This window comes from Lampris incognitus, chromosome 3, assembly GCF_029633865.1.
Source record: "Lampris incognitus isolate fLamInc1 chromosome 3, fLamInc1.hap2, whole genome shotgun sequence".
Classification (NCBI taxonomy): Eukaryota; Metazoa; Chordata; class Actinopteri; order Lampriformes; family Lampridae; genus Lampris; species Lampris incognitus.
In genome coordinates this window covers 20018197-20045241 of record NC_079213.1, presented here as the reverse complement: position 1 = coordinate 20045241, position 27045 = coordinate 20018197, and the positions used below count along the sequence as shown (strand labels likewise).

The 27045-nt window shown below is 45.9% G+C and overlaps 2 protein-coding genes across 2 annotated transcripts; both read left to right on the top strand.

The window, feature by feature from the left end:
* Positions 1-1431: 1431 nt before the first annotated feature.
* On the top strand, positions 1432-3542 carry cdpf1 (cysteine rich DPF motif domain containing 1). Its single transcript, XM_056277770.1, has 3 exons — positions 1432-1557; positions 1907-2018; positions 2580-3542. The coding sequence occupies exons 1-3, from the start codon at positions 1445-1447 to the stop codon at positions 2706-2708; spliced, it is 354 nt and encodes a 117-aa protein (XP_056133745.1). The 5' UTR covers positions 1432-1444; the 3' UTR covers positions 2709-3542.
* Positions 3543-9420: 5878 nt separating this feature from the next.
* On the top strand, positions 9421-12899 carry cdkn1ba (cyclin dependent kinase inhibitor 1Ba). The gene is made up of 3 exons (XM_056276346.1): positions 9421-10201; positions 10740-10892; positions 11473-12899. Exons 1-2 carry the CDS (start codon positions 9808-9810, stop codon positions 10886-10888), a joined length of 543 nt encoding a protein of 180 aa, XP_056132321.1. The 5' UTR covers positions 9421-9807; the 3' UTR covers positions 10889-10892; positions 11473-12899.
* The last annotated feature ends 14146 nt before the right edge of the window (positions 12900-27045 follow it).

Sequence of the window (27045 nt, the reverse complement as noted above, 5' to 3'; positions counted from 1 at the left end):
CCCCAGAAAGGACCTTTCCTCGCTGGATTCATATCCACTGATCAAGCTACTCTTTGTGAGAGTCAACACCACTTTACCATCATCGGCACCAGTTGAGCGTCTCTTCTCCTTTGCAGGCACGGTTTACCACCCTCACAGAAGGCGATTAACAGATGGAGAAATTAGTTGTGCTGAAAAACAACGAAAACTGAAATGGAAGGACTGCAGTGTTAGGGGATACACAAAGGAGTATACTCTTTTTGTAGGTTGTTGTTGGCATTGGGGGGAAGGGAAGGTGCTTCTCTTTCTCTTCTACTGTTTTGCACTGTATCATACTCTGCTGTAATGGTACTGTTATGTGTCTTTTGCATTCATTCAATTGGTTGCTTCTAAAGTTGGAGAGCGCCGAAATTTACTTACTCCACTACACTTACATTTATCGCTCTTGAAAAAGGCATCTGTTAAATGCTCAGTCTTATGGTCTTCTGAAAGAACTGGTGCATCACTGTGGCCTAACTGTTCAGTTCCCCCAGTTGTATTTCAATTAGCTTTTCACTCAGTTGGTCAATGGTCGCTTTGACTGACAGAAACCACCCAGAATGCACCCCTGAATTCGCAGCCTCCCACTTCCAAGATATCCTGATTGGCCACTGCAAATCTATGATGTGGGAAAATTAGCAGAGCTCATCTTTTCAATGTAGGGGGGTTAAGGTCAGACCCATATTACTACTACTACTACTACTACTACTACTACTATTACTTTCGGCTGCTCCTGTTAGGGGTCACCACAGCGGGTGATCCATTTCCATTTCTTCTTGTCCTCTGCATTTTCCTCTGCAACACCAGCCACCTGCATATCCTCTCTCAACACATCCATAAACCTCCTCTTTGGTCTTCTTCTTTTTCTCTTCCCTGGCAAGTCCATATTCAGCACCATTCTCTTAATATAAGGTCAGACCCATATTGAGGCTACTTAATGCCTGAAATGTGATATCAGTTTTTATAGAATGTATTTTCAAATGACAGATTACTTGTATTTTAATTAAACGTTTTCTCATACCAGTATTTTGCATTTTATTTTGCTACATTTGATGAGCAATTATTTGTAATTTGTAACAAGATACTTATGATGTATTTGTGCCCATCTCTGTGTGGAATCAGAATCCATAACAAGTAGAAGATAATTTATTCTATTCTATTCTATTAAGTCTAGTTTATTTGTATAGCCCTAAATCGCAAGGTAGTCTTGAAGGGTTTTACAGTCAGTACAATATACAACAATATATGACAGTATATAACATACGACATACAACAGCCTCTATCCTTGGACCTTAGGCCCGAATGAGGTCTGTTCTGTTCCGTTCTACTGTTGCGCCTCACCCCGGTCCAGTAGGTGGCAGTGCAGCTTCGAGAGACGAGTTGGCTATAAAAAGCAGGAAGCTGCTGCTTGGCTCTCCGTCTCGGCATGGACCAATTCACAGGTGAACCCCCTCAGCAGGCATTTACCTGCCGGCTGTGCAGCATGACAACCCCGTTCACTTACTACGGCCAGAAACCACCCAACACAAGAGCCATTGTGTAAGTCTAGCCCGAAATGGTTTTCAGTCTCCGCCTCCGGAGTGTCTTCCGAGACGACGTGCTAGCGTATGCTAACGCTAGCCAAGCATAGACGTAACCGTGGCGATACATTTACGTCTATCTCTGCAGTTGGTACAAGTGTAAAAGTCTGTCCTTTATCTCATTGCCTTTGTGGCGGTCACTCATCTATGTGAGCTCTCTCTGGCGTTACATCTACGTTGCATTGCCACCGCAAATGCATTGATTTGAATAAATGACAAAATTGTGATAAATTACAGATCACACCACGGCATTACGTTTATCTAGCCAAGCATGACCGTCACTCAGCTCCTGTCTGGTTTCTCCAAAGGTTGCTTGAGGAGTGTTTCGTGACCAAGGACCCGTTCAGCTCAGAAAAGGAGAAGTTCCTTGTTTTGGGGTCTACGTGTAGCCTGTGCAATATCCCTGTTTGTGTGGGAACGGTAAGTGGTCCTTGCCAGCACTATTACTGCTTCATGGATGCAGTAGAATATTTGTATATCCGCGTTTTGTTCGTTTTAGTCATGTGACTTAGGTCAGGGAACACCAACACTGTCGTCTGGGTAAAATGCATCTTTCTTTATCAGGGGTGTTTATGAGATGGGAGCGCACAAACTCCTGAATTGAAATCTTTGGGACCGAATTAAGGAGTAATCCTATTTTCTAACCATGCACACGATAGTTGCACGTTTAATGCATTTTCAGTTTTTCTTTCGTCATAGTTTGTTTTAGTTGGCATCGATATAAATGTATAAAAAACATGTAAACACATATCAGGTTTCGAGTGTTTAACACTCGTATAGTCGTTCATGTTGAGTGAGTTCTTTAATGTGGATCTACTAAGTTAACATCCACTGCATAAATTTTGGGGTGTCACAGAGAAAATAAGAATTTCTCAATCGTTTAAAAACGTGACTTTTTACAGGTTATGTGTTTAGTTGTGTGTACAACCACAGCCACATGCCTTTGAAACTTGTGTGGACCCTTACTTTCTCTTCTGTCAGGAATGCAGTCTGTTCTACACGAAGAGGTTCTGCATGCAGTGTGTGAAAAAGCACCTGGACCAATTCCCTCGTCAGATTCAGACTGAGCTGGCCAAAAGGAAGCAAGCCTCCAAGACTGCGCCCTCATGACACGTGTGTGCTGGGCTGGAAGTTTCGACGTGGGGAGCCCCAGTCAATGCAAAGGCAGAATAACACCCCTCCTTTCCAGAAGTGAGATTTTCTATTCACACTGGCACTGTGGTGACTATGGTGAGCTGTCGCCACCTTTTGGTTTTCTGTTGGGACACTGAGCACATCCGGTTTGTGTAGGAAAGCAACATGCAGAAAGAAACCAGCTTTGGGCCAGTGAGCAAGTACCGGTCGTGTTTTGTTGCCTTATAATCATGTTTCTGTTATACCCATACAGAATCAAACCAATAACTTGATGGAGGGGAGAGCATTGAATATATGTAGGTTGACTATGGGGCAGATGAGGGTGCCTTCAAGGTAGGAAACTATCATCAGCTACCAACAAAATGTTGGTAAGATTTGGTGGGAGTTAGTATCTATGTGTGGCTTTTGATGCAGCCATAGTAGCAGGTAGTTTTGGAAACTCAACAGCCCTGTCAAGTTAGTGTGCCACCCAGTCGGTGGTGTTTATTTATTATATGTTTATTATTGGTAAGGTGTTTCCCCTAGAGTTATTTCTAGTGATGGGCAGGAGTCATTATTTCCATTGCTTTTTCATTTCCGTCCTAGCCCTAGAATCACTTCCAGGACCTGTAGCAGTTAAAAAAAAGATACTTGAGTTAATTTTAAGTCAATTTTATTTGAGTAGTCCGATATCACAAATTACAAATTTGCCTCAGGGGGCTTTACAGCAGCACAACATCCTGTCCTTAGATCCTCACATCGAATACTTGATTGCACTATTATATATATGGACAACAGTATTTAGTTGCTCTGTTGGAAACGTTTTTTTTTTTAAATCAAAAATCCTCATAACAATTTTTCTTTATAGTTGTTTTTGTAGACATTATGCCAGTTTTGTAAAATTGCAGGACACTGCAGTCAAACAATTAAGGCAAAACACAGCAGGCTGCCAAACTGTCATTATATTTGGTACATTTTTACTGATGTGCCCTATTATAGATACTTAGTTGCTGTGGTAATTGTGTGATTTTAAACAGTTGTTATTGAATCACAAGCACCTACTGTTTGATACTAGTAATTGGAGTCATATTTGTATAGTAAGGTTAACTGAGGTTTAAAAAGGGATGTTGAGTGTGGTAAAATATACACACCAGTGAAAATCGGCTGTAATACAGAGAATTGCTCTGCTGACTCCATTTAACCTTGTGACTTAATTCAGCCCATCTCTGCATAATTCAGACACACTGCTCCGTTTCTAACATAAATCTAGTTAGCATCATTATCTCAGCTTTAGAGCAACACTGAGTCACCTGGTTATTTCAGTTTCATTAAATCCGTTTTCAGTGACACCTTAATAACAAGATATCAGAGACTGATGTTTCCCCTCTTTTGCATTGGGAAAATGATAGACTTACTTCCTATTTAGTTGTTGTTGAATTTATAGTGTGTGTCACCGGTTGCACTCTTGAAAAAGCGCTATCCATTTACATCTGTGTTTGGTTTGGGTCAGTCCACATTTGTCGTACTTTCCAAGAAAAGATATGTTAACAGCAGTACGTTGAATTAATGCATGTTGATTTCTGCATTGAGTATGCAGTGTTGAAGTGTCGACTTTTTTTCTTCCAAACTTGAAGCTCACAGACGTGTTGAAAATCCTTTGGAGATAAGTGTGAGGTCTCATCATGCCTCCCATTACATGGGGCAATGGTGGTAATGTTGACTTTCTTGGACTCTGAACAATGGTTCCACTTTTTTTTACTCTAGACCTTATTTTACTGCTACAAGATATTTAATAAAATAGAACGTGTCTTTTCTGCAGTGTTTTGTCAATGTTCGGCTTGGGTCTCACTTAATACGCTGACTGTACAACACACCCATGCAAGTTAATTCACTTTTGAGTCCATGACTTCATGAGGATTTCTTTGCAGATCCATTGCATTGCAATGTAGATGCTACTCATCTTGGGTTTAATCTTCTCATGAAGCTCAAACAGATGTTCGACCCCATCTCTGTTTTGTGATCAAAGTTTTATGTTGCAATAATTTTTGCTCATTGAATTGTTTACTTTGTATAATATTGTGGTTTAAAGAAAACCATAAACTCATGTGGTTACTTGAGCAGAACAAGGATTAAGTGTGATCTTAAACTGATACAGCAGATGGCCTTGCTGTATTTATCAAGAGCATGGCCTCAATGGCTGCCTTAGTGATTTGACTGGCAAATGCTCCAGAGGAATGCAGGGCTACACTCACTAGTGACAGAGTACAGAGTTTAAAGCAGCAGTAGACAACTTCTCCCTCCCCCCCACCAACATTTCCAAGTGTTTTTATTGTTTGCGCCGCTGTGGCAAAGACACAACCAGATCGCTTTCTGTTTATTAGCAGCCTGGCTACTGTCCAAAGCAAGAAACAACCGTCATAATCCCAATTTGCACTAGAAACCCTTATCTCGGTGGTATGACAAAGGCAGAGTAAAACATCTGGTAGTATTAATAAGTAGGCAGGTTGTGTTACTTACTATTCCAGTAGAAATAATGCCAACTGAATGTCGGTGTGGAACCCTCTCAAGTCCCGGAGAGCTCTCCATTGAGTGACATTTACTCTTGTTATATATCATCTTCTATCACTCTCCCTCTTCACCTTCTCTGCCTCCTCGGTCAGCTGGGTTATTTTTCTCTTGCCAGGCAGTTTCCACAGTTACTTTGGTTGTTCAACCGCCTGCCACTGCCTAGCCCACTACTGGATGGTTGACACACTTCCTGTGCTGTAAAGTGATTTGGCATGAAAAGTTGTACCTGGTGGCAGACAGAATTGCACAGTGAAAGCAAGGCTTATAGAGAACCAGTCTAAATGCTGATGGTGTCATTATTCTATAGCCATTACACTGTGCAATCAACACTTCATGAGTTAAAGCAACAAAAAAAAAATTGTCTACTGCCACTTTAACCTAATCCTAACCGATAGCTAACCTGTTTCCATGCAAACGCTTTTGTCTGGCTAGGTGGAAACAGATCTCAACAAGTAAACAGAGTTCGATACAACACCGGAGCTTACTCTGTTGAGTGAGTGCCCGTCCGAGGTTCACTCTTGTTCTACCTCTGTTTCTGTCACTCTCCCTCTTCACCTTCTTTGCCTCCTCTGTCAACGGGGTTCTTGTTCTCTCGCCGGGTAGAGTTTCCACTGTCACTTCGGTTGTTCCACTGTCCACCATTTCCGCTACTGGGGCTAGCTACCAGTAGCTACAAGGGGAAACAAAAACGCTATCCTCTTCTTATTTTGGGTGTGCAATGATTGACGCTTTTCCTTTGTGCCATAAATCAAGCCTTAATTTTCCTGTGAGATTGTACCTGGTGGCAGACAGAATTGCATGGTGAAAGTGAGGCTCATGGGGAACCAATCTAAATGCCGATGGTGTCATTATTCCGCAGCCATTACACTGTGCAATCAATATTTACTTCATAAAGATAAGTTAAAGCAAAAACGTTGTCTACTGTTGTTGTTCAAGACATAACATGAACTATGCAAGCGCACACAAAGTTTGATGTCGTTAATAAATCCACTTATTACAAAATTTCCATAGATTTGCACAGATTAGATTGGTAGCACAGTGGCCCAGTGGTTAGCACTGTTGCCTCACAGCAAGAAGGTCCTGGGTTCGAACCCCATGCTGTCCCAGGTCCTTTCTGTGTGGAGTTTGCATGGTCTCCCCGTGTCTGTGATGGGTTTCCCCCCGGGTGCTCCGCTTTCCTCCCACCATCAAAAAGCCATGCATGTTAGGGTTAGTACTCCTGTCTGTGTCCCTGAAGGCAATGAAAAGAAAAACTGGAGTTGGTCCCCGGGGACTGCAGCTGCCCACTGCTCCTATACAATAGGATGGGTTAAATGCAGAGAACAATTTCCTTGTAAGAATACAATGTCAAATAATGTGGCTTTCATTTAATTTCAGTTGTATAAAATCAATTTCACAGCATAGATTGATAATGGAATACTTCCATGTTTTGCAGAATTTGGAAGATTTAGGCCTTAACAAACGTCTGGAAATTGCAGAATGTTTTTCTGTACCAGTATGCATTTTAAGACAAACTTCGCACATAGCTGTTCTGAAGAATAACCACCAACTTTGGCCTATTGACTATAGCACCCATCAGCAAGCATCACATGGCTCAAAAGTGCAAAATAAGAATCCTCCAGAAATCCTAGTAATGTTTTTGAGTTTAGGGATGGAAATTACCCATTTGTTGTATCTCAAAAAATGACGGTGAATTTGTTGGTGTGACATAAAATCCCCTTGTCATTCTTAACAATTACACTGCTTAGGTTACCTATTGGCGGTGTGCGACTGCAATTACAACCAACCAAGCTAACTGCTGACACTACTGCCAGAGTTTGACAGTGATAGGCACCAAGCCAACAATGACAGAACTCCTTTTACTCTAGGGCTGATGTCATCCTGCAATAAAAACCAGATTGGTGCACGATTAGAATCAGAAATTATTTTATTGCCATGTGCATAACCTGCACTAGGAATTTAGCTTGGCATTGTTGGTACAGAGAATAAAATAAGATAAAATAAAGTAAAGTAAGTATGGGAAAAAATATATGTACAAAAGCGCACATCTCGAAAAAATAAAAGTGGCAAAAAGTCTGTAAGTGGGGGGCAGGGGGCCTATTGATTAGTCCAGGAAGGGGGCTATTGATTAATCCAGGGAGGAGGGCAGGGGAGCCTGTTGATTAGTCCGACTGCAACAGTGAAGAAGCTGTTTTTGTGGCGTGAAGTTTTGGTCCTAATGGACTTCAGCCTCATGCCAGAGGTCAGAATCTCAAAAAGCCGGTGTCCAGGGTGAGCGGGATCGAAACGATCTTCCCTGCCCTCCTCAAGGTCCTGGAGGTGTGCAGGTCCTGGAGAGATGGGAGGCGGCAGCCGATCACCTTCCCTGCCGATCGAACGATGCGCTGCAGCCTGCCCTGGTCCCTGGCGGTGGCAGCAGCGTACCAGATGGTGATGGAGGAGGTTAGGATGGACTCAGTGATGGAAGTATAGAAATTCCCCATCATTGTCTTTGGCAGGTTGAATTTCTTCTGTTGCCACAGGAAGTACAAGCTCTGCTGTGCTTTGCTGATGAGGGTGCTGATGTTTAGCTCCCACTTGAGGTGCTGAGCGATGACGGTGCTCCGGAAACAATGACTCCACAGAGGTAACTGGGGAGTCACACAGGGTGAAGGGGTGCGAGGGGGTGGGTGGGGGTACAGGGCTGGGATTCTCCTGAACTCCACCACCATCTCCACTGTCTTCTGGGGGTTTGGATCCAGGTTGTTCTGGCTGCACCAGTTAACCAGGTTGTCAACCTCCTGTCTGTAAGCAGACTCATCACCCTCAGATGCAAGTCAGCTGATGGTGGTGTCGTCCGCAAGGTATTATCTCCTGCACACAAAAAAATCTCATTTAGGTGTCACAGTGCCCTTCTGCAACCTCAGGCCTAACCTCTTCCTAAATGAAACGGATTAATATTGATCCAGTCAATCTTTACCCCGGTGTAGTGCACTTTGGCTTTTACAGAACAGAAGGGATTTCATTGTTTAGACTTGGCGGTTGATTACGTTGACGGCATCGGCTCATGACCCCAACAGATGCAGGGGTGGGCAACATGATCCAGAAAAGGCCGCTGTGGATGCAGGTCTTTGTTCCAACCAAGCAGTTACACACCTGAGTGTACAAGTCAAGGTCCTTAGCAAAGACTATTGGTTGACTAATTACATTACATTTACATTACAATCATTTAGCCGACGCTGTTATCCAAAGCGACTTACAATAAGTGCATTTAACGTAGGAAATCGGGAGAGCTACTGGTCATCTGAGGTCATATGTGCATCTTCTCTCTAAACAAGGACCCAAGAGTAAAACCAGTGATAAAGTAAAAGTGCAAGAAAAATATTTCTTTCTTCTTCAAATGAGTGAATACAATAAGGGCTAAGAGCAAGTAACAGGGTAGTAGTTCTGGAAGAGGTGTTTTTTTAACCTGAACAGAAAGATGGGCAGCGACTAATGGCGTCAGGTGTGACCTGCACCCTCACCGGCCCTTTCTGCATCATGTTGCCCATCCCTGGAGGGAAAACTTTATATCTCACTTCTACAACCTGATGGAAATATATTCCAAAAAAATGTGTTGCCCTCTCACATTTTGTTGGCCTTTTCTATAGATCAGATTAGACAGCTTTATTAACAACCCAACCTCCCCCCCAAAAAGGGGATTTAAAAAAAATGGAAACCAGTGTTCTATATGTGTGTATATATGTTAGACACAAAGAACTGGTCAGTGTTTCACGGCATTTTCCTTTTTTTCTTCTTCTCTCATTTCTACTTGAAGAATTATACAATGCCGATGGCCGGACTTGCCTTGTGTGATGGGGGGTGGGGTGGTGGTGGTGTTGGAAACCCTCCCCCTGCATTTGTATTTATTCTGATCAAACGAGCACATGATGGTAAAACAAGTCTCTGTAGGTGCCACAGTGTCCTTGCATGACATCGCCTCCCCTCTCCCCCCGCCCCCCTTATGTTTATGTAGCTTATGTATCAAGCAGCGTAAGAGATCGAACCCGCACAAGATATGGCCACGTTCAACTTTAAGAGCACATTATGGGCGGTTCTAGCCCGCAGACCAATGAATCGCCTTCTCTGTTTAAATACTCCTCGATGTCGCTCTCGCCTTTTCACTTCTAGTAGTAGCTTATAGCGCCATGTTGGCTGTGACGACCCGTGTTTTCCTCTGCCTTACTACGGAGCTGACAGGACTGCCCTTTTAAAAAAAACAACAACAACAACACCCTGCACTTCGCTTCGACGAAAGGGAGGAGACGGGGTTTGTTTTTTCTTCTTTTGTTTGTTTTTGTGTTTCCCCCCCCCCCTCGCCCCACTTTCTTTTTTTTTTTTTTTGGTGGTGTGTGTTTTGCACGTCGTCGTTTTGGATGATAACTCGCAGAATGTGCACACGTTCGGCTCTCGGCTGCGTCTGAAGGAATAACCCGCTCGGGAAACTGTGGCGGTTTCTAAAACGCGTCGGCTGGTCGCTTTTTCCTTCGCCCCACGATTTCGTCTTCATATGTGCAACAAGATGTCAGACGTGCGCCTTTCCAACGCCAGCCCGACGCTGGAGCGAGTGGACGCGCGGCAGCCCGACCACGGCAAGCCGTCGGTCTGCCGGAACCTGTTCGGCACCGCGGACCGGGAGGAGACCATGCGGGAGGCCAGGGCCGCCGCGCGGGACAACGAACGGGCTTTCGTCGACAGGTGGAATTTCGACCCGGCGGCCGACCGGCCGCTCTCCCCGGGGAATTACGAGTGGGTGGTCGAGAGCAACGCGCCCGAGTTCTTCTTCAGACCGCCGCACGCGCGCCGCGGCGCGGACTTAAACGACAACGACGAGCGCCGGCGGGACGCCGAGAGGAGCGACTCGTCCGACAACGGTCCCAGGAAAAGACCTGCGGGTGTCACAGGTGACTGCACACACCCCCCCCACCCCCCACCACCCTTACATACACACAGGCACACTTATCAGCACATCTGGCTCGTTAGTTACTCGTCTGACATGCTGCACGGCACACGAAAAACAAACAAAAAACGACCTGCGCCTTCTCTCACACAACTTGTGAAGCCCTGTTGTTGCTGCGCGACACGCGTAGCTTTTCCAACATGCGTCAGCTATCATGGTCAGCTATCATGGACACCGACCGTCTGAAACGCTACCAGTTCGTTTCCCTGCTAGTCAGTCAGAGGTGCGTTGCTGTTAGGGCACTTTATTCGTTAGGTCTTGTGTTGGCGAATGTGCAGCCCAAGCGTGGCCTACTTAGTGATATAACAGACTGCGGCTGCTTGGCAGGAGCTTATTGGGGGGCGTTTGTGCAGGGGACTTAGGTAAGACGTGCGTCTGAACACGAATGCTTTTGGCACCCAGCTCCAGTGATCGTAAAAGCGTCTTAATACTTCTTTTTTATTTTATTTTTATTTTTGTTTTTTGTTTCTTGGTCCGGTCAGGTGGTTGTTCGAGTGAGTGTCAGACTAAAAGGTCGCGGACTGGCGATGATGACGATGATGATGACGACCAGCCGCAGCCAGCATGCCGGACGGCAGCATCTGCGGAGCGGACATCCAGCACGCCAGAGAATGAGACACTACTACATTGAAATGGTATGATGGCTGAGACGGTTAAGGCATGCACCCGTCGATTTTGTTTTGTTTTTTTCAATTACTGATCGCATCGAGGCTGTATGTTATAGTGCTGTGACCTTAAATGGGAAGAATGTAGACGGAAAGATGAAATCCCCAGTTGGAATTTTATATGCCGTGTAAATGCTCTACTCCCCCCCCCCGCTCCTCCTCCCCTCCATACCTTCCGCTTCAGCGTTTATTGGCATGGATAACGCATAAAAATACCTTGCCTGAACTTTATCTCGCTAAACATGCCTTACATTCCTCACTGCAGAGCACAGTATAGTAACACGTCATCGGCCCTTGAAGTACTCGCTTTGCTGCAAATTGGCTGCAGTCTGCATGGTGTCGCTGACAGTGTGCAGCCCTTTGTACTATGACTGCTTGCCCTCTCCCAACTCGGTGTGTGTGTGTGTGTGTGTGTGTGTGTGTGTGTGTGTGTGTGTGTGTGTGTGCGCGCGCGCGCGCGCATGTGTACATGTTGGCATGCGCACGTACACACCCCATTGTTGAATTGCACCATTCAACAGCCTATTTCCCCTTTTTTTATATCCCACAGAGCAGGAGAGTCCTGTCTTTGGGGGAATACTGCAGCCTTTCTCAGTACCTGACAAGAGGAGAAGAGAGAGGAAGTAAAAAAAATACAGCCTTAAGAACGGAGGAGAGAGGCTGCACAAGCACTGAATATGTACACTATAAAGTTTTGGCACTCAGATAAATTAAATTGCCTCAAAAGCAGACAATGTAGCAGTGTGCAAATGGATTTCTTTTCCTTTTTGCTCATTTTTTACTACCTATGTTTCAGATGTAGCACATAAAAAAATGTTATGCTTTCATACCTTATGCTAAATATATTTGATTAACTGTGTGTGAATTTGACTCGGGGAAATTGCAGTGCAGTTTCCACAAGAGAAATTATTTTTGTTTAAAGCGGTGATATTGCTGCATCTTCTTTGTTTCTTTTTTTTTTAATCAGGTAGATCATACACGTTAAAAATGCAGATTTGAAAAAGTCAGGGTATCATGGAAGCAAAATGTGTTCAATTTTGTTCGGCTTTATCTGTCCCAGTGCTCCATCTTTTGTCCTGAGGGCCCCATTTGTTGCTGATCATGATGATGGATTACATTTATATAGCGCTTTATATAGACACCGAGGCACACTGTAAATTGAGGGTTCATGTACCTGGGGCCAGCCACGGCAGATAATGTTTACATGTGAATCTGAATCATATCTCCTCTATTTCCCTTTTTTTTTCCTTCCAGGGATAGACTTTTGCCAAAGTTGTGCCTTTTTTTGTTTGTTTCTGTGGGGGGGGATGAGATGACCTTACTGCTGAGCAATATCCAACCAAATTTAGCATATTTGCTAACTGTCCACCTTTTTTCAACGTGTCTTAAGGTTAAATAGATTATTTTTGTGGCCTATGACTCACTTATCCCCCCCTCCCTCCCCATTCCCCCCACCCCCCAAGTGTAGACCATGGATGTGACAAGTGTTGTTAATAACACTGGGGCTACACATTATGCAAATGAAAATATGTGAATCATTCAACAATTTGTTTTGTGATGTGGAATTCATGTGGAACATGTAATTGCACTATAAGGAATTTCTCCTTTTTTTTGTGATTGCAGAAAAAAAAAGACAGTTAACACTGTTGTGAGTCAGTGTCAAACTTTTGAAGTGTACCTGTATGTATATTTTCTTGTAAAAACACTGAGAAAATTATACTAACTTATTTATGTTGAGCTTTTTTTTTGGGGTGTATGTATGGCTTTCCAAAGCAACATTTTTAAAAAAAAAATTTTTTTTGCCTTCTCTGTAAATAGAATATTTTCATTATATTGTTTGTAAGGTAAAATAAAAAGGTTGCAAAACTGAGCCCAATAATCAATTTTACATCCTGTACTATGTTTTGTATTGTTCCTGAAATCTACCATTTGATTAAAAAGAATTGCTGTCGTAAAAACGATGTGAGCCCGGGGTTTATTTGTATCGCCATCTCCACCCGGGGAACACGCATGCGCTCACGCACGCGCTCACGCACTCACCTGTCGTCTCTCTCGAGTTAGCCCATCTTGTGAACTGACTGCCTCGTGATTGCGTGTCTGCAGTTGGGACGTGGGGGGCCCGGCCCATTTATTATTGCGGTGGACGGATCTCCGTGCGACGCCACGCTTGGCGGGAGGAGCGCTTCATGCCCGCGGAGGCGCACCGCCCGGGTCGACTTGAGACCCCGGACACGTCGTTACTCCACGGCGGAGTTTTGTCGCCGCCCCCCGTCTCTCCCCGAACCGGCACGCCGTCCGCCGCGCACGTCCAACGAGGCAAGATGCGCGTGATAGCGGATCCGGCCGCCACCGAATGAAACGCAAGTGTGTGTATTTTTACGGTAATCCGGAGACCAGCTCGTTTTTGTTTTTTTCGTGTGTGACGCAATATCTCCGCGTGAGATCGGGTCGTGTGTCGTGTCTGCGACCGCTCTCCGATTTGACGCCGTCAGCTCGTGGGGGTGAACGGCTCGATAGCGGCACGGAAGACGCAGGGCTGCTAGAGGGTGCTGTGACGAAGCTAGGGCCTTTAAACGTATGACGCGTCTGCGCGTAAAGTTCACCCCCCCTTCCCCCAAACACACACACACACTTCCCCTCCTTCCTTCCCCACCCTCCACAATGCCGTTTGTGTGTGAGAGCGTTGGCAAGGCATGCGGTGAAAATAAGACTTCACACACCGACGCTACACACTTTGCTCTGCGTCCGTTCTGCACGGTGCGTGAGGTAACTGTTATAGCAACCTCCTCCCGTGTACCGACATGGGCGCGTCGAACGCGAGCGGACCGTCACCGGGCCGACTCCTGAGCCGAAAACAAGGACACGTACTGAGGCGGTGGTGGGGGTGGTTAACAAAAATAAAAAAATAAAAAAGTTATTGGCCTTCACTTTCTCCAATCATAGCGGGGAATAAGGAAAGCGGACCATTTACGACAGCCACTCAGCTGGCTCCTGTCGCGCAGCGGCGGGCAAGGGCCGTGGAAGCGGAGCCGGGACGGTACAGTGTGTTCTTTTCACAAAACGCACACCTCCCATTCACTCTCATTGGCTGCGTCGACCTCTTTTTCCTGTTGACACGAGCCGAGAGCGGAGTAGGAGTCGCCCCCGCGCTGCCGTCAGTCACACATTAGGATTTGTTTACCGAGAGGGGCGCAATTGTGGAACAAACGCAAGCCTCTTTCTATACCTTGGAAACGGCTACGTGTTATTTTAGAAAGTGAGGGGGGGGGGTAAAACGGGACGTAGCACGTGCCGTTAGTACAGGTTAGTTTTAGAATACAGCCATTTGTTTTTATTTTATTCTACTTTGGTGTCCTTCCTCCCAGTGGCGGCTGGGGCTGACAATTTTTTATTTATTTTATTTGGTGGGGGGCGCAATTTACCTTGGCGCGGCACACCTGACAGCTGCTTTAATGTCCACACAATCACAGAGTTATTAAGAAGGACAATGTAGCCAAACTATAGGCTACATTGTCCTTGGCTACGTTGTCCTTCTTAAACATTGTCCTTTTTAATAACTCTGTTACTGTGCGGACATTAAAGCAGCTGTCAGGTGTGCTGCGCCAAGGTAAACTGCGCCCCCCCAAAAATTGTTAGCACCAGCCGCCACTGTTCCTCACAGTACGTGTACAATCCACCGCTAACCGTGGAACTGCATTTTGTCAGAGTAGTACACATTGGTTTTCTATGCAAAAAACAAGGTGCAAGGAGGCATTATGCTCCTAACACTGCAAGTAATACATCTAATATCATTAATAGTTATGTACATGGTGCGAAGTGTAGGATTGAAGAAATGTGTGCACGGGAACAGTGCCCTGCAACATACTGCAACATATTGCATGCCTGCATGCATAACACGACACTGGCATCAGCAGTGTTAAAGTGTTAGTGGACGTGCATGTGTTTATTATATCTGCACGGCATGACAAATTGCAAAGGTGCTCAGCAGAGGCACGCCACTCAAACTCTGTAAAGGCAGGCTGTGGGTGTAGTTCAAATGGCTTTGACAGTTTAATTTCAGTCAAATATTATTACAGTTGTCTAAATTTGATTATGCAATTGTAGGTCCCCCCCCCCCCACACACACACAAATTTAGCAAGGCCGCTTTCTCAGTTATAGTTTGACTTGGGCTCAGTTGTGTTGTCTAAAGTTGTAGGCTATAATTTACAATATGCGTTGTGCTAGTCTGGCGATGTAACCTTCCTTCGGGACAATATTGGCATTGTGTTCAGCACCACTTCATATTAACAAAAAACTTCCCCCTATTGAACACTTCAGTTACGCCCTGATGTGGACGGCCAATGGTGAGACAAAAAAAAAGTACTTTTATTTGCTTATGGAGACGATTACATATGAGAGGAATTCGACTGTTTTTGTAAGATACCTCACAGTGACACAACTCGAGCCTGCTCAGAAGTTTCCATAGCCCTCCACTATGGTCAAATATGTTAGACAAACTCACTATCCCGCCCGGTGATGGGTTTTAACATCACAATGTGGTAATGTGTTTTTAATTTGCAGTGAGTGAGCAACCGAGCAAGCGTGCATTCATGCATCCATGTGTGCACTTGTACATGCATGCATTTTTGTTCTAGCATACATGCGTATGTGTGTGTGTATGTGCACAAGTGTGCTTCCTAAGCCTGTCCACTAAGGCAGATCATAATGTGACTGTGAGATCCAGCTTCTAAGATTAGGATCTGGCTGGCTAGGCCCGATGGAGCCCTGAACCGTCAGGTGGTTACAATTACGTCTGCTTGGTGTCCACATTAAGACTAACAACCTGGCCAGTGGTCCCAACAGATGTTGGGATTCATATCAGATTGAGCCGAACAGCATTCAGCAATAGCTGAGCTCAGCAGAGAAACGTCAGCAGCCGTTTAGTTTGGGGTTGAGGAGATTGTAGATGAAGAGCGGAAGAGCTCTCTTCCACAGCGCAGAATGGTTTTGTTTTTTTTTGTTTTTGTTTTTGTTTTTGGAGGGAAAAAACCCCCCTCCATCTCCGTAACTTAGCCATTCAGTGTGTTTTAACTGCATAGTGTTCAATTTATGAGGAAGTTTGAACCTGCTGAGATACCTGCTGTCTGTGGTATTTAAAAAAAAAGAAACCATTTGCTATTATTTTATTTATTTATTTGCTCTCTACAAATCACTCCCCCCCCCCCCCAAACTTTAGGTCTCTGGTATTGGAAGGCGGCTCGTTAGACAGATGGGGAGAGTGGGAGAGAAAACACTGCGTCGAATCTCGGCCAAAAAAGTTTTTCATATTCCACAGAAGGAGAGGCCATAAACTTTTTACCCCAAGGTGGTGCAGGAAGAAGCAGTGGCACTTACAGTATGCCGTGATGAAGAGATGACATCACCGCTTTTAAAGGATTTCAGGGAGCTCTGCCAGCCATGACCTCAAAACCACTAGGGGGTAAGGGCAGTGGTGTGTGTGTGTGTGTGTGTGTGTGTGAGAGAGAGAGAGAGAGAGAGAGAGAGAGAGAGAGAGAGAGAGAGAGAGAGAGAGAGAGAGAGAGAGAGAGAGAGAGACTGAACCTGTTATTTCTTGGTCAGAACACATACACACACACACATACGCACAGCTCTGGCCTCCAGTTTTATTTTAATGACCTCTCCCACATTAGTTCCTAATGTGAAGTGTAGAGAGTTTAATCAGTCCCCACACACTGAGAGTTGCATTATTAGCTGTCAAGAGTTTGTTTCCAAGTCAGGAAAACACTTCCATATTCCCAAGGCTAAATTAGCAGGCCCCTAATTGTTGCTGCAGATAACGAGAGGAGAAATGAGTCATAAAAGTCTGGCATCTCTGAGTTGGTGCTATGAATAGACATTAAGCAGAGAGGGGCCTACGAAGCATGAGGTCACAATTTGGCAATTTCTCTCGGGGGCGGGTGGGGGGGGCTTTTTTTTTTAACGAATGTCTTATTTTATTTTGGAAATACTGCTTCCCCATCTGTTTCATGTTGTTATTAATTTGGCTGATTATTTATATATATATATATATATATATATATTTTTATGAGGCGCTGGTTACTTTTTTTATTTTTCCGCCTCTCCCTCCACCCAGTGGTCATGTGCGCTTGGCAACAGCTGGTTTCTCTCCTCTTTATCAAGTTGTATCAGAGAGAGAGAGAGAGAGCGAGAGAGAGCGAGAGAGAGAGAGAGAGAGAGAGAGAGAGAGAGAGAGAGAGAGAGAGAGAGAGAGAGAGAGGGACTTTGTGGAAAAGAGACAGGAGGGAGTTTTTCTAAACGTACGAGCAGAGAAGGTGGTGTAGTGACTGTAAAAAAAAGAAAAAGGAAAGAAGAAGGGAGCTGTAGCTGGAAAGAGAGAAGGAGAGGAAAAAGAGGAGAAGCTCTTTGGCCGTGTTTCGCTCCAGGCTGGCCAAAACATGTCCAGGGCAGGATGCAAACAAAGTAATCTGCCAATGTGAAGTTTTTACACATTTTGGCTTCGCTCTGGGGCTCTGTGACTCATGCTTCGCTCCGTGAACTCACAGGGCTCGCTGTGTGTTTTCGGTTTGCTCTGCAGCGCGCGGGTCACGATGGGACTGTCCTGCTCACGAACACCCCGTCCCCCCCCTCACCCGCCCCCCCCCCCACACACACGTACACAAACGGACCGAATGGATGCAGGCATGTGGCGTACATATGTGCACGTGCAACGCTCACTGACGCAAATTAACGGCTTCTGCCTACAATGTTTCATCAAATCAAAATATTGGGGGGGGGCACAAAAGGACAAAAAGGATCTCATGTACACAGCCTTCTGGAAAAAAAACCCTCGGCAACTATTTCTTTAAGATGAAAATGTATGCATGTATGTGTATACTGGTACGTCTGCCGTTTGGAAGCGAAACGATACCTGCATTTAAAAAAACGATCAGTAGCACAAAATCTCTCCAGATTATTTGACTTTTTCAAGCTGCGTGAGAAACATTAAGGCCCCGGTTTACAGTTGACACAATGCACGCGATAACAACCATTCTTCTGTGTCCTCTGTATTTACAATATATTTGTTGTCAAATTCAGCTGATAGTATCCCTTTTTTTCCCCTCCAAAACATGTGTAGCGTTTTGCAAAGAGAGTCTTTGTTTTATATGGTGAGGACCAGCAGAGTGTCCTTGAGTACGAGTTTTTAAGTTTTACTACATCCCTTGACACAAAAGACAACACACACACACACACACAACAGCAGCACTGCTCCCCCCCCCCCCCCGTCCCTTTGAGGGTCACATGTCTTTGATTTCTTCCATCTGGCCCCGAGGGTCTGATGACATGCATGCTTTTGGCGAGAGGGAAAAACAACACGGTTGGAGTGAGGCGACAATCAGCTGCTGAGGAGACCTGTGCTCCAAATAGTATGGGGCCCGTGGGCCCTCCGCCATGTCTGTTCTCCTGCATGCATCACGGTGCAGAGAGCCGGACCGGCATGCAAGACCAAACTAAAGCGCCAGACACATGGTTGTCTCTGAGAAAGTGTGTGCTTGTATGTCGGAGTTTGTGAGAATTGACCGGGGGAACATATGTGAGGTTGTGTGTTTGTGAGTTGACATATACACTCACTGGCCACTTTATTAGGTACACCTTGCTAGTACCGGGTTGGACCCCCTTTTGCCTTCAGAACTGCCTTAATCCTTCATGGCATAGATTCAACAAGGTACTGGAAACATTCCTCAGAGAGTTTGGTCCATATTGACATGATAGCATCACGCAGTTGCTGCAGATTTGTCGGCTGCACATCCATGATGCGAATCTCCCGGTCCACCACATCCCAAAGGTGCTCTATTGGATTGAGATCTGGTGACTGTGGAGGCCATTTGAGTACAGTGAACTCATTGTCATGTTCAAGAAACCAGTCTGAGATGATTCGAGCTTTATGACATGGCGCGTTATCCTGCTGGAAGTAGCCATCAGAAGATGGGAACACTGTGGTCATAAAGGGATGGACATGGTCAGCAACAATACTCAGGTAGGCTGTGGCGTTGACACGATGCTCAATTGGTACTAAGGGGCCCAAAGTGTGCCAAGAAAATATCCCCCACACCATTACACCACAACCACCAGCTTGAACCGTTGATACAAGGCAGGATGGATCCATGCTTTCATGTTGTTGACGCCAAATTCTGACCCTACCATCCGAATGTCGCAGCAGAAATCGAGACTCATCAGACCAGGCAACGTTTTTCCAATCTTCTATTGTCCAATTTTGGTGAGCCTGTGCGAATTGTAGCCTCAGTTTCCTGTTCTTAGCTGACAGGAGTGGCACCCGGTGTGGTCTTCTGCTGCTGTAGCCCATCTGCCTCAAGGTTTGACGTGTTGTGCGTTCAGAGATGCTCTTCTGCATACCTCGGTTGTAATGAGTGGTTATTTGAGTTACTGTTGCCTTTCTATCAGCTCGAACCAGTCTGGCCATTCTCCTCTGACCTCTGGCATCAACAAGGCATTTTCGCCCACAGAACTGCCGCTCACTGGATATTTTCTCTTTTTCGGACCATTCTCTGTAAACCCTAGAGATGGTTGTGCGTGAAAATCCCAGTAGATCAGCAGTTTCTGAAATACTCAGACCAGCCCGTCTGGCACCAACAACCATGCCACGTTCAAAGTCACTTAAATCACCTTTCTTCCCCATTCTGATGCTCGGTTTGAACTGCAGCAGATCGTCTTGACCATGTCTACATGCCTAAATGCATTGAGTTGCTGCCATGTGATTGGCTGATTAGAAATTTGCGTTAACGAGCAGTTGGACAGGTGTGTCTAATAAAGTGGCCGGTGAGTGTATATGTGTGTGTGTGTGTGTGTGTGTGTGTGTGTGTGTGTGTGTGTGTGTGTGTGTGTACTTGAGGGTGGGTGTGCATTATGGCAAGAGTGTGTGCAAGCAAGTGAATATGCATGCTCACATAATGCATTTGGTTTTTTGGGGGGGGGGATTTTTCCCCCCTTATCGCTCCAGTTGTACCCATCCAATTACCCACACTCTTCCGAGCTGGCCCAATCTCTGCTCCACTGCCTCTGCCGATCCGGGGAGGGCTGCAGACTGCCACGTGCCTCCTCTGATACATGTGGAGCCGCCAGCCGCTTCTTTTCACCTGACAGTGAGGAGTTTCACCAGAGGGACGTAGCGTATGGGAGGATCACGCTATTCCCCCCAGCCCCCAGGCCCCCGAACAGGTGCCCCGACTGACTAGAGGAGGCGCTAGTGCAGCGACCAGGACACATACCCACATCCGGCTTCCCACCCGCAGACACGGCCAATTGTGTCTATAGGGAGGCCCGACTAAGCCGGAGGTAACACGGGGATTTGAACCGGTGATCCCCGTGTTGGTAGGCAATGGAATAGACCGCCACGCCACCCGGACGCCCACATACGTCATTTGTGAGCGTGTACCTGTGAGTGTGTGTCTCTGCCCCCAGAAAAGGATGTTACTTACACGACAAAGACCTCTATTCTCTCAAGGCTGGTCCTTGAAACGGCACATTAAGTCGGTGCTTGGTCAGACGGATGTGCCAACATGATTGCGTACGCGTGTCCATGGCCACTTGAGCATTTTCCTCTTCAAGGAATCAATTTCATGTTATTTCTAGTTATTATATAAACTACTATTTTGTTTTGCTGCTTAAGGACAAAGTGTGCACTTATGAAGATACTCAGGGTCGCGGGGGGGGGTGCATTGGCTTAGTAGTTTTGGTTTTTTTCGGGGGGGGGTGTCCTTTGTCCTTGTGTTAAGGCAGAGAGCAAGAGCACAAGAATTTCATTGTATCCTCAATGCATATGACACTAAAATCGAAGCTGAACATGCGAGGCCTTGGTGACCTGACAGGAGAAATGCTGAGGATGGGCTCCGACTTACGGTAATAACCGTGCTTACCTCCTAAATGGAATGCTTACCACAGAGCTTGAAATGGAAACTGCTTGTAGCCGATTGCTGACCCGAAAGGCTTCAATTTGAATCGGTTCAGAAGGTCTGGCCCGAGGTCGGATGTGTGGCTACAGGAAGTACCGGCGTTTGGAGGTCATGGTGAGGTCAAACCAAACTCTAATGTGTGTGACTGGCCCTGTGATTGGATTGCGCTTCTCCGTCCATCTCAAGGTTCAAAGGTTAAAGAGTGTCCAATTCCTGTGGTGCAAGAAATGGTCAAGAGAAGGTCACCGTGGGCCGAGTAGAGAGAGCCATTTTTCTCTCATTAGTATCTTAAGGCATATAGCTTTTCTACTAAGCACCTATCCATTTATCTGTCTTGCATTTACTTTTTTTGGGGGGGGGATTTCCCCCCCTTTTCTCCCCAATTGTATCTGGCCGATTACCCCATCCTTCCGAGCTGTCCCGGTCACTGCTCCACCCCCTCTGCCGATCCAGGGAGGGCTGCAGACTACCACATGCCTCCTCCGATACATGTGGAGTCGCTAGCCATTTCTTTTCACCTGACAGTGAGGAGTTTTGCCAGGGGGACATAGCACGTGGGAAGATCATGCTATTCTCCCCAGTTCCCCCTCCCCCCCGAACAGGCGCTCTGACCGACCAGAGGAGGCGCTAGTGCAGCGACCAGGACACACACTCGCATACGGCTTCCCACTCGCAGACAAGGCCAACTTTGTCTGTAGAGACGCCCAACCAAGCCGGAGGTAACATGGGGATTCGAACCGGCGATCCCCGTGTTGGTAGGCAACGGAATAGACCGCTACGTTACCCGGACACCATCTTGCATTTTCCTCTGCCAGAATATCAGTATGATGGCACCATGTAACCTAGCGATAGTTTTCGGTGATTGGTGTTTGCCATAGTTTAATAGGCAGCGGTTTGGAAGTGAGGGGCCCGGGGCAGATTGGTTTACATCAACAACGTGCTTCCTCAATTTACACTGACATTTAGCAAATAGGACTCTGTGGTCGGGTGCCTCATTCCAGGACAGTGTGGCAGCATTCACGGCTGTTAATGGACACATTTTAGCTGCTGTGGGGATGGAACCCGTGACCTGTTTGTTGCAGGTCAGACTCTTTATTGCTCTGCGTTAGCCCATCATGCTGCCATACACACAATGCATAATTGTGCATATGGTAGCATGTGAGTGTCACCACTGAATCTGCCGAGGTGATATCTGAAGGAGATCGAGAGGGACAGAGGAGGGGAGGAGGGGCTGGGGGAAAGATAGGCAGCACATGAGGTGGATTCATATGGTGTGTTCTTTCTCTTTCTGTCCATCTCTAAGTATGTACTGTGTGTGTGTGTGTGTCTGTTTATTGTCCCTTGTTTCTCTATGTCACAATGCAAATGAATGACACTTGGTAATCATGTTAGAGCCCCATGTAACAATAGTGAAAGGTGAGAAAAATCAAATCGTATCACTGCTTGAGGTCCAGGGTACATTCGAAATGTATTGAATGATTTCAGCATTTTTTTTATTTTGTGATTTTCAACACATTAAGATAATATTCCTTATAAACATAATGGCGGTGTGGCGTTTTAATTCGACAGGAACAATATGAAGACTTAAGGGCAGTCCACACCGAGAACGATAACTATAACTATATAAGTATAAACATGTCGTTCTAACTCAGGTGCATGCCGGAGTCCACGCCGCAACTATAACGACAACGGCGGTGGCGAGCGATCTCATCGGGACTCCTTTCAGAGCAACGTGATAAATGACGGAAACACCGACAGCAAATCAGAATCCATCCCGACGTAAGGGCGTCACCGTCAACATGGCGGACGACGTCGAGGTCCAAAAAAACCCCAAAACGCACCCTTGTTTGACGATAACAAGGATTCCATATAATTGATGTTGGCTCATACGAAAGTATGAATAAAATTTGTCTTCAAAAAGACGCCGACTCTCGTAACGGTGTTGGATTCTCCTAACGCCACTCATCTTTGAGAGATTTCATGAACTGCGTTTCTTTTTCTTCTTCTGCGCAACGCACAGCGGGTAACGGGTCATCAGTATCCGTTTCATCCATCAGCATCCGGTTTCCGGAGCGCGCCCACGCAGCGGGAGCGCGCAGCGCGTGCGTAGCGCCTCTGTTTACGCAGCGTTACCGGTCTCCAGCGTAGACGGCCCTTTAATTCCCGCGCTGCGGCCAGGTTCTGTTCCGCTGTTGGCTGAAATGACGCCGCCATCTTCTTTTAATCAATCACACAGTTATTCGAAAGGTTCAGGGTGGCCCTCAGAGGAGCGAACCACTTGTTGCAGTGAAATCATCGACAAGCTCACATGTGACCGGATCACTTTTAAAAAGGGAGATACTGTTCTTCAGCCTGAGGACCTTGCACTCAAAGCTCCTGTGCTGGCCAGTTCACCTTTTTCTGAAGTGTCCTTGAGCAAGATACGAAATCTCCACCATCTGCGAGGGGCTCTGCTCCGTAAATGACCCTGGTCTCTGACCTTCCCCTATGGGCGGGTGGGTGTGGGTTTGGAGGGGGGGGGCAGAGTTTCCCTATGGGGATCAGTGAGGGAGTAAGGTATCATGTTACAATACAAACATTGTATGGATGATATATTACTTGCCAATGGTGTTTTGGCCCCCCTTAGATTTTTTTAACCCTTGAACCGGCAAGTTGACTGAGGATAACAACCTAGTCCTGTAACAAGGAGGGTTACACACACACACACACACACTTTGACATCAGGCCTCGGTGCCGCCCAGCAGCATCTCCACAGGTTTGACCCGATGGCATCCAGCATCAGGTCTGTTGTTGTGCAGATTATTGCAGATTATTATTATTTTAGATAACCTGTAATAGAAAACACAAAATGGAGGCGCGATGACAGTCTCACCTCTCTCTCCCTCTCTGTCATTTAACACCTGATTTACTTCCTCCATGGTAATATTTTTGGTTATCTGATCGACACCCTTTGCAGGCTCGGTCGAAATAAAGTTGGTTGAAATTTCCATTTGCGGTTGGCAGAAGCAGAATGTGAGGCATAAGTGTCAGGGCGACATTTGCTTTTGCCGCCAGAAGAAGCAACGGCAGTTAAAAACAGACAGAGTATGAAAAAAAGGGAAACTGAGAAAAAGAGAAAAAAGAGGGAGAAGTAAAGATAGCAACAGACGGAGCTGTAGATTATATTTAAGTGTCAGCATTTAGGGCATTTAAGTGCCAGGATGAGGTTCAGTATCTTCTTCTAATGGACCTCGACGGCTCACGTGACTGTTGATGGACGTGCCTTGCCTGTTCCAGAAAAGGACTGGCTCGTGACGTTTTGTTTATGGGACAGTGCATCGCTAACCGGCCGGGGAGTTCATCCATCTGCACAGATCACAAGATTTTTCAATTTCAACAAGTCGTGACATTGTTGATTGTCAACGAACGACGCGCAGATGGAGAGAGGATCTCTTTGCAGTGGTCTCTCTCGCCGTCTCGCTCTTTTACAACACATAAACACACAGAGCCGATGGCCTCCCACACACTTTCACTCGTGAAGGCAGGCCTTTTATCTGGTTTCTGGTTTAAAACTGTGCAACACAACGGAAAGGGGTCATCTGGTATCTTTTTTGCATCTCCAGGATCAGATAGGGGCACAAGCCCCACCCACGCCTCCACTGGTTAACAGTATGCATGTGCATTGGAGTGTGTGTGTGTGAGAGAGAGAGAGAGAGAGAGAGAGAGAGAGAGAGAGAGAGAGAGAGAGAGAGAGAGAGAGAGAGAGAGAGAGAGAGAGAGAGAGAGAGGCAGACAGACAGACAGACAGACAGACAGACAGACAGACAGACAAAGCACCATAGACAGGCCAGACAGTGAGAGAAGAGGAAACACCTACATCTAGCAGAAAAGAAAAACGCGTCTATCTCCTGCTAAACCACGTGGTAAATGTCATACTCTGTGGAGAGGAAAACCACAGAACCGAGTTCTCACAAAGACACAAACGAAGTTCGCATCACTTCAAAAGGACAAAATCAAATATGATGACAAAAAAAGATGTTTTGGAAAAAAAAAATATGAATCTAAGAAAGGCTGACTCGAGAACTCGTTTTGAGTGGCTGTCAAATAGGCACATTGCACACGTTAACCCCGCTGAAGCTGACTACTGCAGTCTGCTTCTGCTGCTGACCACTCATGGGTAAGCAGCGCCTTGCTCGGAGGCATCGCAGCAGTGGTTGCTGAGGAAGGAAAGACTTACTCATTTCACAGCTAGTCTGGAGATTCAAACTTGTGACCCCATCCAATCACAAGCCCACTTCACTGACCTCATGGCTACCGTGCCCACCATTTCTGATTTCTGTGTGTGTGTGTGTGTGTGTGTGTGTGCGCGCTTGTGGTTGTGTGTTCGTGCATGCATGTGTGTGTGTGTGTGTGTGGGTTTACCGTGGAAGTCTTTCAAGTCTTTCTCCAATATTCATTTGCTATTTGAAATCAGTAGTCATGAGAAAACATTGTAATCAGCTCGGTCAACATGCCTCCCTCTTATGAGCATTAGCCATCTGCTGTAGAAACACAAGCACAAATACACACACCCAGCCACCCACCCACACACACACTGCAGAAATGAACTACATGCACCTGTGCACACTTGGTGTGAGTCCAAAACCGAAGCTTGTACTTTATGACTGATAATGATGCATGTCCCTCATGATAAGGTTTAATGTTGTTGTATTAGCTGATTATTAACCATAATTAAGGTCCGGGATCACCTGAGTAAGCCTTTTTACATCAAGGTTTCTTCGAGTGTAGCGGCACAAAGGGCATTGCACAAAATCAAGAGGGAGCTAGAAAAGGCCAAATAGAAAAAAAAAATCAAATAGCTGTTTTTTTGTGATTTGTTTTTTTGCGGGGTTGAGAGTTCAGTGCAACTCTTAAATTACATATTATCCTTTCAAAGGTACCGTAATCTGTTTTGATTTGTACTTTGAACCATTTCCAAGTGTCACATTTTTCAAATCATGGTTCCCTGGTTCTGAAATGGTGTTTCTTCTCGGTTCTTGTCCTCCGTGGTCTCTGCTCTGCTGATTCGCTCTGCCTTGTCCGGTCAAACCCTGTCTATGCTCACTCGGCTCATCCTCTCTTCGCACTTTCTCTCATCCTTCTGCTTAAAGGTACCCGATAGACCTTTCCTTGTAAACAACTCGTTTTTTTTTTTAACATATATTCAAAGTTTCTCCCCAAAACAAACACGTTGAAAGCATTTCCTACGTCATGAGACATTTGCGGAGCTTTTTCCTTTGGAATGATTTGGAAGGTGCACTGTTTACACTGGCTTGCAGCCTTCCTCTCTTTTAGTTGTTTTACACACACCGATCAGCCAAAACATTAAAACCGCTGACAGGTACGTGAATAACATTGATTATCTTGTCACGGTGACACCTGTCAAGGGGTGAGATATATTAGGCAGCAAGTGAACAGTCAGTTCTCTAAGTTGATGTGTTGGAAGCAGGAAAAAAGGGCAAGCATAAGGACCTGAGTGACTTTGACAAGGGCCAAATTGTGATGGCTAGACGACTGGGTCAGAGCATCTCCAAAACGGCAGGTCTTGTGGGGTGTTCCCAGTATGCACTGGTCAGTACCTACCAAAAGTGGTCTAAGGAAGGACAACCAGTGAACCAGTGACAGGGTCATGAGCACCCAAGACTCATTGATACACGTGGGGAGCAAAGGCTAGCCTGTCTGGTCCGATCCCACAGAAGAGCTACTGTAGCTCAAATTGCTGAAAATGTTAATGCTGGCTATGATAGACAGGTATCAAAACACACAGTGCATCTCAACTTGCTGTGTCTGGGGCTACGTAGCCACAGACCAGTCAGAGTGCCCATGATAACCCCTGTCCGCCACTGAAAGCACCTAAAATGGGCACAAGAGTGTCAGAACTGGACCATGGAGTAGTGGAAGAAGGTTGCCTGGTCTGATGAATCACGTCTTTTTATATCATGTGGACAGCTGGGTGTGTGCGTCGTTTACCTGGGAAAGAGGTGGCACCAGGATGCACTGTGGGAAAAGGGCAAGCTGGCGGAGGCGGTCTGATGCTCTTGGCAATATTCTTCTGGGAACCCTTAGGTCCTGACATTCATGTAGATGTTACTTTGACATCACCTACCTTGACATTGTTGCAGACCCCTTCATGGCAGCGGTATTCCCTTATGGCAGT